Source organism: Oculina patagonica, chromosome 1 (genome assembly GCF_052425735.1).
Source record: "Oculina patagonica isolate OP01 chromosome 1, crgOcupat, whole genome shotgun sequence".
NCBI classification, from domain to species: Eukaryota; Metazoa; Cnidaria; class Anthozoa; order Scleractinia; family Oculinidae; genus Oculina; species Oculina patagonica.
The window spans coordinates 5,178,846-5,197,658 of record NC_135758.1 but is presented as its reverse complement, the minus strand read 5'-3'; the positions used below and the strand labels follow the sequence as shown (position 1 = coordinate 5,197,658).

Genomic DNA, 18,813 nt, shown 5'->3' with positions numbered 1-18,813 from the left:
AAAATCAATGGATGACACTATTAAAAAAGAAGATACTCCTTTAGTGTCAGAAGAAAATTGGCTGCGATATTTTGAATCTCTTCACTCCAATGATCGACTTAATCCCATTCAAGAGAAAATCTGTAACGAACTTCAAGAAGAAGAAGTCCGGAAAAAACAATTTCGGCCATTAGATCACTTGATTACCGAAATTGAAATACGAAAAGCTGCCAAAAAGTTAAAGAACAACAAATCTTCTTATTCAGATAAAATTAAAAATGAAATGATTAAAGCAAGTATCAACGACCTTATGCCCGTATATTACAAACTTTTCAATGGAGTTCTAAATTCAGGTTCCATGCCTCAAACATGGTGTGGTGGTCTCATAACGCCAATTTATAAATCGGGTGGAAGAAGTGATCCGTCAAATTACCGTGGTATCTGCGTTTCGAGTTGTCTGGGTAAATTGTTTTGTTCTATTTTAAATCAAAGGCTTCTCGAGTATTTCAACACCAATCATATATTACACAAGTCACAGATCGGCTTCATGCCTAACAATCGAACAGCAGACCATGTTTTCACACTCCGAACTTTGATAGACAAGTACGTCCATAATCACAATGGCAAAATTTATGCCTGCTTTGTCGATTTTAGAAAAGCTTTCGACTCAGTCTGGCATAATGGGCTTTTAAGTAAGTTATTGCAAATTAATTTAGGGGGATCCTTCTACAATTTAATTAAAAGCCTTTATTCTAAGTCTTCTTGTTCGATAAAAATTGATCAGTATCAGACACGACCCTTTCAATATATGAGAGGTGTACGACAAGGTTGCGTTTTAAGTCCACTACTTTTCAACCTTTATATTAACGATTTACCGTTCTCATTTGAAAATATTCTGTCTGATCCTTTTGTCCTACCAAACGGTACAAAATTAAACGCTCTACTATATGCCGACGATTTAATTATTTTATCACGTTCCAAAACAGGTTTGCAAAACTGTCTTAACACATTAGACACATACTGCAACACGTGGATGTTGAGCGTAAATCCCAAAAAAACCAAGATAATGGTTTTTCAAAAACGTGCGAAAAAATGTACTGAACATGTATTTTACATAGGAAATCAAACAATTGATGTTGTACAAGATTACACTTATTTAGGAACCAAAATATCTTCTACAGGAAATTTTAAAATCTCACTTGATCACCTAAAAGAGAAAGGACTTCATGCACTTTTTAGTTTGAGACGACACACAAATTTTAGTAGATTGAAACCTTCTCTTGCCTGTAAAATCTTTGATGCAATGATATCTCCAATTCTGCTCTATAATAGTGAAATTTGGGGTGGTTATGTAAAATCTGATTTTAAGGCCTGGGATGGTTCACAAATTGAAAGAACACATCTACAGTTTTGTAAACGCTATCTTGAAGTCAGTAATAAGGCTTCTAATGTTGCATGTAGAGCTGAGCTTGGTCGATTTCCTCTCCTTATCACCATTAATCAAAGAATCCTCAACTATTTGATATATCTCCAAGAAAAGCAACCGGATTCTTTTGTTAGACAGTCTTTTTTAATTTCATTAGAACTTCACACCGCTGGTAAAAATAGTTTTTACTCTAATCTTATGAAGATATCCGAATATTTTAATTTTGGTAATTTTAATCCTGATTTAGTAGACACCGCAAAAGTGACAATGTTTCTGCAGTTAATGAAACAGAAATATATTTCGTATTGGCAGCATACTCTACAGCATTCTCAAAAACTAGAATTTTATAGATCTTTTAAGAACGAATATGCTACCTCCAATTATCTAGAGTTAACTAGGAGAGTTTCTGGTAGGAGAACATTAGCTAAATTACGAATTAGCAATCATAAGTTAATGATCGAACTAGGCAGATATAACAATACGCCCAGACATAATAGGCTCTGCCCGGTCTGTGATTGTAATAAAACCGAAGATGAAATTCATTTTCTCTTTTATTGTTCCAAATATGCAACAATAAGAGATAACTTTTACAAGACAATACAGCCTATCATCTTAAATGTCAGCCAACTACCAGTGCCTGACTTGATTTTAGAATTAATGAATTCTCCCGATCGTTTTGTGACCATGCAATTGATTAAATTTATATCATCTTGTTTTGATTTACGTAACAAAATACTATCAATGTAATTAATTTTATATGAATCATTTTTGTTTTTTACTATATATTATTATTTTATTATTTTTATTATTATTATTACTAAATAAGTTTACGCTTTTGCAATATTGTAACAAATTTACAGTCATGCAAATAAAGCTTGTTGTTGTTGTGGTGGTGGTGGTGGTGGAGTAGTAGGAGCAGGAGAAAGAATTTTACAAACGTATTTACTTAGGACTAATTTTTAAGCGCTTTCATCACTGAGTTCACTCGAGCGTATCGAGTATAAAAACCATTGTTCGAAAACAATGATGACGGCTGTAGGTAATTTATGCAACAAATTTAAAGCTTGCATAATTGCAGACTGTATTTTTCAGTGATGTCAAATACCATGTACAAGATTGTGCAATACATAAAGCCGCTGCTGTGATCCAAAGAAATAAAATAAAGTCCGTCAAACCGGTTATACCACCCAAGATAAAAATAGAACACGACAAACCTGTTCAACTGGTTATACCAACCAGATAAAAATAGAACATGACAAACCTGTCCAACTGGTTATAAGATAATGAGATTCCACAGCATTTTATTCATGAGTCCATGACGTCACCCAGTAAATGTATTCCTCCGCAAATTAATGAGATTCCTCCGCAAAAGAAACAGGAGTAAAAGATCCCTTCTATACTACTTGCATTTAAAACTACACGACTGATTTTATAGCATTGCAAATCACGTCTTGAAAATTTGAAAAATAAAATGACAATGGCACGAAAGACAACTGGTAAAGTTTTTGCTATTTGTAAGTAGTTTCTCATCCCATTGCTTGCTTGTCAATGCGGGATCTGCCTTAAGGCTTCATCCTGAAAACAAGAAAATACAAACCTAGTTATAAGTAATCACTTGTAAGCCAATATCTAGCTTTCTGGGGAGTGTATCAAGGCAGTACATTACGTCCTAGTCACCGGTTCACCATATGCACCATATTGAAAGTCGCTTGCAATACATTTCCCCACCACCCTTCTTTACGCTTTGATTTCGACGGCCGAAAAAGTGGCACTTATTGGTAGTCATTAAGGCAAAAAGGACAGTCGAGCATGACTGGGCTTCAAGTGAACATGTTTCTTGATAATAATTAACACCAGCTTTTCCAAACTGAGAAAACTGCTTCAAAGTAATCACTTGCATCACGCAAGTAAAACATATAAAAGGCAGATCAAAAGAATGAACGTTTATCTAAATTAAAAAAATCAACTGAAACTAGTTTGCGCGCATCAGAAGATGATGCCTGACCACCGTTTTGAAAAGGAAGAAGAGTACAGCATAAAAAAGTTACAAACCGTGATTCTAACAACAACAGGAATAAAAAAGTTACTTTAATTTTGACCCAAATTCCACAGCACATTCACTTTGATTTAACATGCTAAAACAAAATGTTTCCTCTGTACTGTAAACTTACTTTAATTTTCCAAAGTCAAATGTCACGTTATCTCCAATCAACATAAACGGTGCCCACTCGGAAACCTTGGCAAAGCCGTTATCTCTCATCCACTTCATGGCCTCGTGAAGAGATTCACTGGCACTTTGCCCACGAACAAGGTGCTCGTAGAAACGTCTCATGAAGTGCTCTGTTGCACTGTCTGCTAGAGCCCACAGTGCCACCAGTACTGAACGTGCACCGGATCCTAAGAATGCACGAGCAATTCCAACGACTCCCTCTGATCTTATCTGTCCACAACCACTATGGCAACAGCTAAGTACCACCAGCTCTGCTCGTAATCGAACTTGTGAAATGTCAGACATTGTCAACAGGTAGTCTTCTTCTTGTGGAATCCCGGTAGTAGTGCCTGGAGGTGCAAGAGCAATTTCTCCTCTTTCTGCATTACCATGAGCGGCAAAGTGTATCAGACTCGCTGAATGGATCATTTCAAGTACAGCCTGCTTCGTTGCGTAAAGTCCTAACAAAGGCTGAACCCCCAGCAGTTCTCCAATCATTTCTGCTTCTTTTTTTGCACAAGGCAATGGTAAGAAGGTTTTACGCCGACCCTTAAAAAGCACCTTTCCAACCTCAGGATCACCCACTATCAGAGCACCAGTCTGACTGTGATAGTCTGCAGGACTGTCCTGAATGAGCTTGAGGGTCGTCAAAGAAGGAACGATGCGAATCCTAAAAGTGTCGGATAAATACTTTCCACTTTCATCACGTAAAGCTGGAAATGGAACACGGTACAAGCCGCGATCAGGAAGAATGATGATCTCGGTTCCCTCAAGGAACTCGGCTATAGGAGCGATGAGCATTTTGTTGAACACAGTTAGATTTGGTTCGGGATCATCCTTACTCTTTGCGAAGTTCCCTTCTCGAGAAGGATCAGGTTTCGGTTCAATGTCATCTAAAGATCGATCTTCGCAATCTTCTTCGGGTAAAATACCAAAGCTAGAATATATAGCAAAATATTCATCCAAATTGTTAACAAATTCAGCGTGAAGAGTGTTTATGTCTACTGTTGTTCTTCGGAAATGAATGACACCGTTTGCCTTGAGGATCCACACAAATATATCTTGAGCATAAAAAGAAATGTACAGATAAGTACAGTTACTTTCTTTCTCCGTGACATTTTCAATGCCAATCCACGATTGCGGATTAGCTGAGATTTCCCTTTCAACGGAGTACTGAGTCGCCATCAAGTCTGCAAGCGCTCTAGCCCGACCAAGTTCTACAACATAAAGAGCATTTTCAGGATTTCCTGTTGCACAGAAAAATGCACTAAGGGTCAGGTAGGGGAAATTATGCGTATCTGAAAAAGAAATCTTGAACTGGTCATTGTCTACAAGAAAGTCTCGCAGTTCGTCGCATTTTTTAATACTTTGAAACAGATAGGATAAGGCTTCTTCGAACTTTTCTTGTGGTACCGTCGTTGCTGTAAGACCACTATAGCACTGAAACTCAGCTTCACCGAGTCCAATGTTTTTACTTATTGAAAGTGCCTTCTTAAAACATTCCTCAGCCATGACATATTCACCAAGAGAATTAAACACATTTCCTAGTTCTAGGTTGTTTTCTGCTTCTCTTGCTCTGTGACCAATTTCTATGTTGATGGCAAGTGCTTTCCTGAGGTACTCTTTAGCTTTGACATAGTCACCAAGAGAATGAAGCAGTGCTCCTAGACTTGCGTAAGATAAGGCTTGCCCTGCTCTGTCAGCAATTTCTATTTGGATCGCAAGTGCTTTCTTGAGACATTCATTACTTTTCGTATACTCTTTCAGACGTGTAAACGTATTTCCTAAGTTAACGTTGTCTGCTGCTTCTCCTTTTCTGTCACCAATTTCAATTCTGATTGCAAGTGCTTTCTTATGATTTTCTTTAGCCATGACATATTCCCCAAGAGAATGAAACATGGTTCCAAGGTTTCCGTAACCTGCTGCTTCTCCTACTCTGTCGCCAATTTCAGTTTTGATTGCAAGTGCTTTCTCTAGATATTCTTTAGCCGTGACATATTCACCAAGAGTTTGAAACACAACTCCTAGGTTTCCGTAATCTGTGGCTTCTCCTGCCCTGTCACCAATTTCCATTCTGATCGCAAGTGATTTCTCATAATATTCTTTAGCTTTCTCATATTCCCCTACAGATTGAAAAACAGTTCCTAGGTTTCCGTAATCTGTTGCTTCTCCTTTTCTGTCACCAAATTCAGTTCTGATCGCAAGTGCTTTCTCGAGATATTCTTTAGCCATTACATGTTCACCAAGAGAAAGAAAAACAGTTCCTAGGTTTCCGTAATCTATTGCTTTTCCTTCTCTGTCACCAATTTCTATTTTGATCGCGAGTGCTTTCTTGAAATATTCTTTAGCTTTGTCGTATTTTCCAAGACGTGCAAACACATTTCCTAGGTTTCCGTAACAGCTTGCTTCTCCGGCTCTGCTACCACTTTCCATTGTGAACGCAAGTGCTTTTTCGAGATATTGTTTTGCCTTGACATATTCACCAAGAGAAAGAAACACCACTCCTAGGTTTCCGTAACCTTCGGCTTCTCCTTTTTTGACACCAATTTCCTTTGCGATCGCAAGTTTTTTCTCTAAGTATTCTCTAGCCTTAACGTACTCACCAAGAGAATGAAACATAGTTCCTAGGCCTCCATAAGCGTCTGATTCTGTTCTTCTGTCTGTTGTTGTGTTAATTAGCCTCTCATAAAGTTCTTTTGCCTCAACATACTTATTTTGAATCTGATACATCTTTGCCAGTTCTATGCTATGCTTCCCTTCATTGGCTGTTTCGCCACGCTCGCGGTAAATGACAAGAAGTTTCCTCCCGTAAGTCATTGCATTTGTGTAATCGCGTATAGCACGGTACGCCTTAAATATGGTGTTATAGACTGCACCGTAAATTAATTTGCCACATTGCTTTTTTTCTCCCAGTGCTTTATTATTTAGTGCAATCAACAGTTCCTTGCATAACTCGATGGCTTTTAGAGCACGACCGGTGTTGAGAAGGAAAGTAGCAACAGTTAAAACTATAAATACGGCTTGTGTAACTTCTTCCATCACATCCTAGTGTCAGAAACATTTAATGGAATAACATGAGTTGTGTAATTATGCAGAATTATTGCAGTTGTCGAACAAATGCAACGAGACATCAAATTAGCACGTAAAGGCTAAATATTTCAAAGCTTTCCTTTCAATAATGTCGATTAATGCTAACCCAGAATTAAAAAGTTAACGAGACTTCATTCCTCATCTTTAAAGCGAGTATCTCTTCTAAGGTTTTTTTACAGTTTAGTAATAGTAATTGGACTACATGCTGTCCAATTTGGAAATAATTTGATGAAAAAAATTCCGAGGGCAGCCAAAATTGGACGAGGCCGTAGGCCGAGTCCAATTTGGCTGTCAGAGGAATTTTTTGAATCTAATTATTTCCAAAATTGGACAAGCATGTAGTCCGGTTACATATTAATTATATAGCTTGTAGTCAGTCAATCCAGCATAAACAATAAACTTATGTCCAGAACGGGAAAAGCAGTCAACAATAGTAGGCATAACACAGCACATGCAACTCACTCAGAGCATTGTCTTCACAAATAAAACTTAAACAAAACAGTGCAATTTTATTCACCTGAGTTTGCGAAGCTTGCTACAAAGTGAGTGAAAACACTGCATCAATCAATGAAAGTCGTAAACAAAGTGTCCGAAGAGCTTAACAACTTCTTGAATCTGACATACTCCTTTCCACTATATCGTTCGTACTTTATCGCCGTCTTTTCTTTTCGAATTTCAGCAAAAAACGACAAAGAATTGCATCTAGCTCATGCCTCATGGTGAATGAATATCTGACAGATTTCTTGCTTCGCTTCGCTGCACTTACGTTCACCCAAGTTTTGTACTATTGGAGTTGTTTTGCTCTTGGTTTTTGCTTCTTAGTGTAGCTAGCTCCTCTTCTGACAACGTAGAAAATTTCTCTTTGTTGTTTCTATTGCTGAAAAGCTCAAAAGGAATAGAAAAACGTAGCAAACTTGCTCTATAAAATTCCGCCAATGTCGACTAAAACAGGACAAGTTTACAGGGCTGACGCTATGCTTTGTGTTAATTGGCTAATATCCGTCACATGTTGTTTTTCCTTCGATTTGATTGGCTGAGATAAAACTGTCCAATTTATCTTAAATTGGACAGTTTGTGCATTTTACCTGAAAGTCCTAATCGAAACTATCCAAATTTAATCCCAAATTGGACAGTTCCCAGAAATTAAGGAAAAATAGCTGTGCTGACAATATAGGATTTACTGACGGCTATATAATTAAGATTTAAATTGAAGAAGACTTGATGTAGAAAAGCAAATGGAAGAATACATCACTGACAATTAAAAAAAAACTGAATAAGGAGTAGTTGAAATCGTGGATTAGCTTCACTCTGCGATAAAGAACCGAGCTCAGATCAATTAGAAACTGAAAATTGTGTACAGAATCGCATCTCATTAAATCGAAGAAAACCACTTCATAAATTAAGCCCAACTATCTGTTGCCAGTGTTGCCTCGAGTAGAGCAGTAACCGTCAAGTGAACTACACGGAATCCGAACTGATGTCGGGAGAGAAGATTATTCCTCGTAAGATAGTCATACATTTGACCATGGATTATCCGCAAGAAAACTTATTGCTACCACAGGAAATAATACCGAAGTAGGACGATAATTAGAAAGATAATTTGGGTTGCGCGAATTTATACAACTTCATTATGAATAGTTTTATCTCGTTTAAATGGCAAAGATACATCAAAGATACATGTATACAATACATGGCTAGTTAACTTACCACGCCAACGTTGAAACGAAAGTCTAAAGCTGACTAGCTCGTATTCCTTGCATAGAAGTCAACAGAACGAATTACGCAGTCAAGTTTATTTTATACTGTTCGCTTTGGAAAGTAAAAAGACCAGAAATCCGTGATTCGTTCCTCTGGGAAATTAGAAAATGAAATTCTCTAGTAAGATCCTATATATAAAAAGAATGACCAGTTTTTCAGTTTCCCAAAAAACAATGGATGTTCGAGAATTTATTGATCATATTAAGCTAATTACCACGAAAACTGAGATAACTTTAAAGCAATTAAACAACTTTCAGTTGCGCCCCAAAACGCTGGAAAAACGCATTTCCGAAAAAACGCATGCCACCGGACCCTCCACAATATCGTGCGAACCAGACACAGGTAATAGGGCAGATAGAAAGGGAAGGATTGTTTCTGCGAAATTCCGAGACCCTGTACTAACAAACATTGTTCATACTGGGTTTGAAGTTTTTTAGAGCGAAATGTACCAGTACGGTCGCCATCTTTTTCGGTACGATGGATTAATACATACTATGTACCGGAGGGGGGAGTCTTCGTTCACTGTCCAAAATCCACGCGCGCAATTGGTTAAAATAGATCGTGATTTTGCTTTACCTGTCGTCAGCAAACTCCGACAGTGCAGTATTGACAATAATGCACAAAAATCGTGCATTATTGAAAATCTCTTCACCTTCAAGCTGTTCAAGGCTTGTAGAAGTGGAAGAAAAATATATTCCTCAAATTATCAACGATCCAAAACCAAACAAAATCGAAGAGGATAACAACTTGAAGCGCTTTCATGTCCAAAGGTAAACTGAAGCTCAATAAATACAATTTTGTGTGCGATTGACTTGCTTGTAGTTGCTTGATTGTGAAAGCCATCGACTCGATATGAACAAGCTTCTCGCTGACTGTATTTATGAACTACCACAGCTGATGAACGATTTTATGAACCATTTTAAGCTTTATTTCTGTACGGCTTATTTGTGATTTTTATATTATTGATGTAATCCCGTGTAATTAAACTTATGTACTACCACACTTCTTATTTTGTAAACATTAAGCTTATTGTTTGAAGTTCGTTAAGTCGATGATCGCTTGCAGCTAGTGTACTCAGATTGTATATTAAAAGGGTCGGGTCTGTCCGTTCGTGTTTTGTTTAACAAATAAAGAAGCATAAGCCATGTTTTATACTGTCATAAAACACGACGGGCAATTGAGAACACGAGGGAAATATGTAGAAAACATGAGCCGCAGGCGAATGTTTTCTACATTTCTCGAGTGTTCTCAAATGCCCGGAGTGTTTTATGACAGAATAAAACATGGCTTAGGCTTCTTTATTTGCTTTATGATATAGATTTTAGACACCGCGAGTGAAAAGTTTAATTAAAAATATGTACAACAAGAGCGAGTAAACGAAGACGAAAAGCAGAAAATAATTTACGGGAAGACCATAAAACTGACACAATTTCATTCAGTGTTCGACGTAAAATAAGGCTAAGCATTTCAGATAAGTTTGTTACCTTTCAATCTTGATCTTGTCTTTTTGAACTTCAATAAACTTCACCGACTCTGAGTGCAATTTCGTCTCAGCATAATTTAGTAGTCTCGATGACATCCGTCCCTTGCTTCGTTCGACTTAAAAACGCGTATAATTTCCAGAAAAGCTATTGCTTCGGATCTTCCCGTAAACCTTAATTGCTGTCACAATCAAGTTCCAGTATGAAAAGACGATTTAAGACGAGATTGTCGAAGAAAATCTTCGAAAGAAAACTCTCTCGCTCGCTTTCCTCAGCTTTCCTTGCGAGTTTCATTCAACTCAAGCGGTGAACACCGCGCCACAATTTTTCCCGCCTCACTTCGTTTACATCAAAATGAAATGTCCAGTGGATTTATACTTAAAAACGGAATTTAATCGCCCTTGCTGGATACGAGTGGCTATAGCCAACAAAAAGTCAAAGACGCGCGAAGCACTCGAGGAAAGCTGACGAAAAACAATAAAACATGATTTTTCTATGTTTTATACTCTGATAAAACATAGGTTTTTAGCCAATCAGAGCGCGCGTAGACTCCTATCTATATTATAATGACAAATACACGCACTTGCTGGCCTCACAATGAACTCAAAATTTTCAATACTGCACTCGGCTACGCCTCGTGCAGTATTGAAAATTTCTCGTTCATTGTGCGGCCAGCGCGTGCGTGTATTTGTCAACAAAACACTCACAACAGTCTCTAACCCATAAATAATGCACGCTGCTTACGTCACGAGTTTTAGCGCGCAATTTCTTTAATATTTCATAAAAGAAATAAAAAACGCACCCAAGTGCATTGTTGAGTTATATAAGCAATTGGGATTTTTTTCATGAACACTCGAGAAGTGCGGCACTTCTCATGTTCTTAAAAAATTCCTGCGTGCTTATATAACTCAACAATGCACTCGGGTGCGTTTTTTTTTCATTAATATTTAGACAGGAAGCCTCGTCAGGTCTAGCTGGGTTTCTCCTACCAGATCGACTTGGAACTTTTTGGAAATGTGGGTATTTTAGGAGGGAGGAAACCTGGAGAACCCGGAAAAAAACCCTCCGAGCAAGGACGAGAACAAACAACAAAAAGTTATTCCACGTATGGCACCGGGCCAAGCTGGGCCAGAATCGAACTCGGACCACATTGATGGGAGGCGAGCGCTCTCACCGGCACCACTGCCTCACACCTGCTCCCCAATTTCACTACCCTTTTTCAGACCTGACCCTACTCAGGAACTGCTTCAAGTTTGAGCAAACGTTTAACAAAAAATGATTGGTGAGGAATTTAAATTCTCGATTTTAATTTTAATTTAATTTACCCTAATCGAAATCAATACCCTACACCTTGAAATTTTGCGCCCATACCGTTAATCAGGGGCGGATACAGGGGGGGGTGGATAGGGTGGATATCCACCCCCCATTTTTCAGTAAAAAAAAATCGAAATGTCACTTTATTTGAAATAGAAAATAAAGAAAGAAAGAAAAATTAGCTCTCGCTCATGTCTGGTTGTTGTTACGCCACGTTTCGCCGTCTGCCGCCACTTAGGGTTAGGGTAAGGGTTAGGGTTAGGCCCTAATGGTCTGCCATCCACCCCCCCCCCCCCCCCCTTTTGAAATCCTGGATCCGCCCCTGCGCATGGTGCAAGATACCACCTAGCTGGAGAGCAAGCTACGAGCTTGGACATCCAAAACAAAGTGACTTCAACCAGCCACACTTGATTTGTCTTTGTTTTTGATGTCCCAGTGCGTAGCTTGCCTTCCAGCAAGATGTTATTTTGCACCATGTGAACGTTAGTTGCAAAGGGCTCACTGTTCTGTTGCAACTTGCTCTTGAACAGTTACAAAAGCTGAATTTTAAAACAGATGAAAATTTTAAGGATACAAATCGTTCTGAAGAAAACATGAAAAGGTAAAACATTATAAAATTTTTACAACTTGCTTTTGAAGTAAAAATTCAGCTTTGCAAAATGTAATTTGCATTTGATTTTTGTAATCCATTTTAATCCTATCTAATCGTAACCATTCTTGCTCCATTATTGGTATTTACTACTCTTCTGGCATTTTCAACCAAAGTATATGTAAGCTATTATTTTAATGAACACGGTGTCGGTGCTACAAGCCCACACTTGGTCACACTTGGTGTTAGCTGGGTTTGATTTCAAGTTTATACAGCAAGAGAGGCTATGAATGTAAATCAAACTTGTCTTTCATTAATGTCTTAAATGTCTGAAATGTGTGTTTAAGTTTTCAAAATGGTGTCAACTATCGAGAGAAAATGTTAATTCACATACCTGCAATTTCAAAATGGCGGCGGAAGCTTTTTTCAGGCTGCGAGCCTTCAGTCCTACTAGCCAGCGACAGGAAGCACTGCCGCTGACCAGTTAGAGCGTTGGCTCTGAAATGAATAAAGGAAAGGGGACAATCTCGAGCCCAGAGTCCGTCGGTCAGCGGTATGGGACGGACTCTGGGAAACTGGAATTGATCAGATCACTTTCAGGTCGATTTCAGGTAGAACCTTGGTCTTCCGGTTTCTATTGCGCATGCTCTTAGGTCTAAGCGGAAGTAAATTTCCCAGAACGGAAGTTAATCGAGAAAGTTGAACTATTTCAACACAGTATCGACACAACTGGTGTTTATCGAAGCAACAAATGTAACAAAAACGTTCTGCAGTTAACAAAAGAGAGAGTTAACAAAAGAGCGTCTGGTGTTTTGATTTCCTTTAGTCTCTTTCTTGAGCATACTGCTATATTTGTTTTAAAATCAAGGTCTTGTTAGCCTTCCAGGATTCCGTCTGTAAAGACTGCGTGCGTGTGTCCGTTGTTGTTGTTTTGCAGACGACGGCTAACAAATTTACATAATGCACAACGTACGGGCAAGCTATTGTTCTGTTGATAAAAATTTTTGTTTGGCGACTTTCGTGTACTTCAGAGGCTTTTCCTTGACAGCGCATCTTTTCAGGATAGATTGCATGTTTTCGAGCAAATTATTTTTTCCTCGTCGAATTGCGGTAATATTAATAAAGACGTTAAAGGCCACACCGGTCCTGCCTCGTCCCCAGGCGTCCTCCTCCTTGGTAGTGCACGGTTCGCTTGGTGTTGTGGGACTGACGTACACGGTTCGCTTGGCGTTGTGGGCCTGATGCGGACGGGAAAACTCCCTAACCATCAACCCCGCACTCCCTGTTTTCCCGCCTTACCGCCTTTGCCGTCCGGCCGACCGGCGCCTGGGGACGAGGCAGGCACCTGCACACAATTCACGTGCACACAATAAAATTATTGTACAATTCTTTTTCTTCAGCAAAACAACAACGCGTTATGTTCAAATTATACTTCATTAGTTATTATTTTGAATCGAGCACTGTCTGCGACTGATATTCAGTTTTTCAACCGAAACGGAGATTTGAATGAAAATAGTAGTTCTAGCGAGATTTGTAAGTCAACTACAAATTGAGTTTTTAATCGACCTTGTCCTTGGTGACGCCGCCGTTGTTGTTTCTTTTGAGTTCAATGAGAAGGGTAGAATTATAAAATACTTCATTTATGTAGCGCCATATCACGAGTTTTAAGGTGTGTCAAAGAAAAGTTAAAGTTTTGTTGATACTTTGAACATCTGGCCATCGAAAACAAAAAATTGTTTTTCCAGGGTTTCCGGTTTAGTTAACTTCCGGGGTTGATTTTTAGACTTCCTGGTGGATTTCTATTGTTCTGTGGATGACCAATAGAAAAAGAGAAATACATTTCAGTTTCCCAGAGTGAGTCCCGGCGACCCTACCGCTGACCAACCGCCGACGGACGGAGGAGCCGGGGGTCACTCTGGGCTCGAGATTGGAAAGGGGAGGGAGCAAAAAAAACATTTCGCATGCGTATATCATGACGCTAAAGGAATGCCAAAAGAAATCATAAATGACATTGTAATGACAGTTTCTGACTTTTTCCAGATACACTGTGATGCTCCGCTGCTGGAATGCGAATCCAGAGTTGAGGCCGACATTTGAGGAGCTGAGTGATGAACTTCATCGAATGCTCACACAAGAAACAGTAAGTTGACTATTTTGAATAGTCGATACGATATAAATTTGTTGCGGGACTCTCCGGCTGAAAAAAGGAAAACATATCAAGCTCAGCGCGCGGGAGACGGCCGGCCTGTAGAATATGGCTTGTAGAATTAACCAATCACAGTGCACGTACTATCTAAGATATGCACCAAATATCAACGTTATGTAAAGAGTTCAAAAAAACATCTATTGAAATAAAAGACAATTTTGGGCACATAATAAAAACAATAGTTTTCTTAGAATTCTTTGCCCAAAACCCTGCTTATAAATAACACTACAAAAGTTTAAAAAGTTAGGCAATAGCTTTCCTTTAGCCTAGTCTCTGTAAGTATATTTTTTAATTGGTGCAATCAGTCAAGTTTTGAACTTACACTTCCTTCACATATTTACTAAATAGTTACCGTAATAAGAGTACTTCGTAAAGCCTGGTTTTCACTAGCGACGCAAGCAAAAGCGCAAGCACAAACGCAAGCATAACAGCTCTTATTTCACCATGAAAACGGCTTAGCCGCAAGCATAAGCACAAGCGCATTGCATTTTGATCCTTGTGCTTGTGCTTGCCGCAAACACAAGCACAAGGAGCAAAATGTTTCTTTTTTTCGTGCTTGCGCATGTTCTTGCGTCACTAGTAAAAACCAGACTTAAGAGTTCGTATTTTGACACATTATTAATTGTTACTGATACAAGCCAACACACTTTGCCATTTTTGCTCCAGGACTATTTGACTCCAGACGACTTCAAAGGAGAGCCAAGTTATATTAACACCTCAAAGGAAAACATATCCTCGGCTTAACACAGTTTACTCCTGAAAGCACGACTTACGTCTGAAAACCAATTGGACGAGTCTTGGGGCGCTTAACATTAGACAGGACTGGCCGGCAGACCCGGTGGTTTTGAATGTGAAAAGGGCCTTTTCCACGAGATTTTCCCACAAATCCACCACAACAGTGTATAATATTTATGCATTGACTGATTTGACAGGACAAATCGGACTAATAACGGAATTCTGTTATCGAATATACCGGTCTGGCCGGCCAGTTCTGACTAGTGGAAAGCGCCCTTAGTTCTAAGCCGTCCACGATATTTTGATTTTGTTCAGTTCGCTGCAAGAGAAGTAGTAACCTTAGGCTTAAAGTGTGTCTACTTAGTGATAGGACGTTTACCAAAAGGCTAAGGTTGCCTGACACTGCGTCTACCAAGAGGTTAACGAATTAGAAACAAGTTCACTGTAAACGGTAATGATGTATCTATCTTTTAAGGCTCTTAACGGCATGGCTCCAACTTATATTAGTAACTTAATTAAGGTAAGGAAGCACGCACGCTATTCACTGCGCTCTATAAATTCAGGTACGCTTTTAGTGCACCCAGAAGGCAAAATGAAAAAGTCTTTTGGTGACAGATCTTTTAGTGTCAGTGCGCCTACGCTTTGGAATGCGCTTCCAGCTAGCCTTCGTAATATTAGGTCTATTTTTAGTTTTAAATCTCGTCTTAAAACATATCTTTTTAAATTAGCTTTTTTTTAACTTTTAGATCTAGTCAATAATGTGTATATAGTTAGTATATTTTAATATTTTTATGTTTTAATATTGTAATGTATATAGTTAGTATATTTTAATATTTTTAAGTTTTAATATTGTAATGCGCTTTTGCTCATTTATATGTTAAAAAGCGCAATATAAATTATTATTATTATTAACGCCACAAGAATCAAGTTGGGTAAACAATTATACCAGCCGAGGACACTAATGACGTCAACGACAAATGACTGAGCCCGCGGTCATTGTTGCCGAAGTTGCTAGACAACAAAACTTATTAGTATATACACACTCAGTGATCTTGGTGTCTCAAGCAATCTGATTGGTTCGCTATCTCGGGCTAATGAGCATTATTCACTCCCTACGGAGTGAATAATGCTTGATCCAAACTGAAACAAAATGGCCGGCGTAAACTCGCGTTTCGCCGGCGTTTCTGAATCGCAAATACTAAGAATACAAGAAGATGCTGAACCAGAAAAGACAAAAAAAGGCTAAGAAATTTGGCCTGATGGTTTTCAAAGTAAGAGAAGACTACATATTTCGCAATTTGCAGCACAATGTCCACACAACTCGAGTACTAAAACGATAAACAATTGCTTACCGTCAAGTGGCTCTTCGCCCGGCATCGGCAGAAATGAATACCGCAGATTTATCGGCAGCAACATCAAGTGTTATTCAACCAAGATCCTCCACAAATATTCAGGAAAAAGTCTTTGTTCAAGAAAACATCCAGTTTTCACCACAGTTCTGCAGACATTCAGTAAGCTTATAATCCAAACTTTCAGGTGGATCCTTCGCCAACTGCTCTTTCAATTTTCAATTCAAGTGAACTTCAAAAGCTTTGATTCAACGGTCAAAATGTTTTGCAAGCAGGTTTTTGATCAGATTGCAGGTTTGAGTGGTGTTAAAGGACCATTTTGCTAGCTTTTGACGAGGATTGTATCGAAGATTAACTAGATTTGCCATGTTTGAAGATTCTGTAAACTGTTTCGCGCATGTCGGTTAGTGCCGCTTATATGTAAGTTTTCCACGCATGAATTGAGAGGTCAATTAAATCGACTTTAAATGGTTTCCTTCTGAAAACTTTGAGATCGCTTGTTGTTGAGATCACTTCGTGTGTATATACCAAAACAATTATTCTTTGAAATCTCGGTGAATAGCGGCAGAATATTCACCTCGATTTCAAAGAATAATTGTTAAGTATCAAATGAAAGCACTAATCGGGATATGGAATGGTCTTTGCGAGCATGCAAGCACGGCGTTTTCCTTTGCGAGCAAGAGCATTGCCAAAATTTAGCCTTGTGAGCCGCGAACCAGCACTTTTCAAAAAACTACCTCCACTAAAAAGCGAAAAATATGCGAATATGCGAGCACGAGCAAACGAGCACCCACTAAAAATTTGCGAGTATTCCAAGCAGAAGCCTAATTTTCCGAGCACTGAAAAATTTTAAGAGACCATTCATGACCCTTACTAATGTGCGCTAGTTTATCCGACAAGGCTGTCTTTGCAAACGATTTGGCTTGTCACGCAACGCACCTAAAACCCGACGCGTGACCAGCTAAATCTGCCTGTAAAGACTATCTTTTTGACTTTTTGCTATTCTATTCAGCTCGTCGAAGCCCCAGAGAGTCACCTTTCACGCAATTTATTGTTTCCTCGCTCAAGAGACGTTTAAAATTCGTTAAGAGTTCCATACCGGTGACGTACCACTTCAACGATCCCGTGTCTCTGATTGGCTGTTTCCGGCTTGCCAACAACAACCAATCAAAGACACTGCATTATAAAGCTACGTCATCAGTATGTGACGTTTCAGTTGGAAATTGAGCGCGTGAAGAGGAACTTTTTAGGGCAGCAAGAGAAATAATCAGAAGGAAATGTAAAGCTAGATTTAGTTTTTGCAATAATTACGCAACCATATAATAATAATAAGAAAATGAAAATTATGGAAAACAGGAAAAAAAATGGAAAACAGAAATTATGTTGCTAAGTAATACACGGGCTTCCATTTGTAACAATTGTACATATGAATAGAAAGTAAAAGGCATCGTTTTGCTGCTGGTCTGTTTTATAAATAAAAACCATTGGTTTTAAGTTTGTACTTATTTTACAAGTTTGATTTTTACTGAGCTTTAAAAAGGTAAAGCCTCGAGCCAAGTGGCCCATACCTGCCGGAGCTTATCTCGGTTTCTGTAGCATTTGGCGGCTCGGAGTATTTCTACTCCCTCTGGATGGGATGCTAGTCCATCGCAGGGTTACCCCCAGCAGTAAATACGCTGGCACACATTTATACACCTGGGTGGAGAGAGGCACGATGAGAGTAAAGTGTCGTGCCCAAGAACACAACACGTTGACCTGGCCAGGGCTCTAAGCCGGACCGTTCGATCCGGAGTCCAGCGCGCTAACCATTGGGCCACCGTGCCTTCCACTAATAGAATGAAATTCTAACTTAGCTCTGAGGCAAAGTAAAATAAAACAAAAGGAATCAATTGAGGTTGAGGGCTCAATAGAGCTCTTGAGTTTCATTGCGCGTTGTCCCCTTTCAGATCATGTGATGCCACTTTTGAGAGCAGTTGTTTAGAATTTAATAATTTTCACGGCTGGGTGCATGCGAGATTGACATTGGGCATGCGTATATTACTCGATGTAACGTCAGCGTTTAAAAATGTATACGTTAAATAGGCCATTTCCGAGTTCCCCTCTGCCTCTATTTTAAAACGAGTCTACGTGCGAAACCATTCATATGAAAATGAGTTTCTCCTACAGGCCAATTTTCATGCAAATCAAACTCATTTTCATTTGAATGGTTTCGCACGTAGACTCGTTTTAAAACAGAGACAAAGGGTAACTCGGAAATGGCCTATTCATGTGCACAAGAGTACGAAACGGAGAAAGTTCTCCGTTTACGAATTTATCCACTTTGGAAAGTGTTAACAAAAATATACGTTTAAAGTGATAGTTTATATCGATTACGTGTGGGCGAAAGGCGTAAACTAGTGTTGGTCGTGCTTCTCGTTTTCCCCCCTCCCGCCCCTGCTACGCCTGCTTTATACTGTTTGTAAGCTATTGTGCTGTGGTTTGGGTATTGTTTGTCTTTTGAATCCTTTGCTTTCCGTCATTTGGTGATCGCACCACCTGCAACATCAAGAAACTGCGAAAAGTTTCCGTTCACAAGACTTCAAACGTATACGGGCTTAATTTCGACGTTCAGCCAACGTCGAAACGTGGTCATATTTTATTCCTCGCGTGTCGCACTTGCGTAAAACGCAGCACTGTT

At 39.0% G+C, this 18,813-nt stretch overlaps 2 protein-coding genes across 2 annotated transcripts in view; one reads left to right on the top strand and one right to left on the bottom strand.

Moving 5' to 3' along the window:
* Positions 1 to 18,813, bottom strand: part of LOC144648597 (uncharacterized) — a 701,885-nt gene that overhangs the window by 12,414 nt on the left and 670,658 nt on the right. The window contains 1 exon segment of the mRNA XM_078508141.1: positions 5,198 to 6,234. Within this exon segment, the coding sequence (XP_078364267.1) occupies positions 5,198 to 6,234 (1,037 nt within the window).
* Positions 11,813 to 15,247, top strand: LOC144648102 (fibroblast growth factor receptor 2-like). The gene is made up of 3 exons (XM_078507738.1): positions 11,813 to 11,858; positions 13,887 to 13,986; positions 14,719 to 15,247. The coding sequence occupies exons 1-3, from the start codon at positions 11,851 to 11,853 to the stop codon at positions 14,794 to 14,796; spliced, it is 186 nt and encodes a 61-aa protein (XP_078363864.1). The 5' UTR covers positions 11,813 to 11,850; the 3' UTR covers positions 14,797 to 15,247.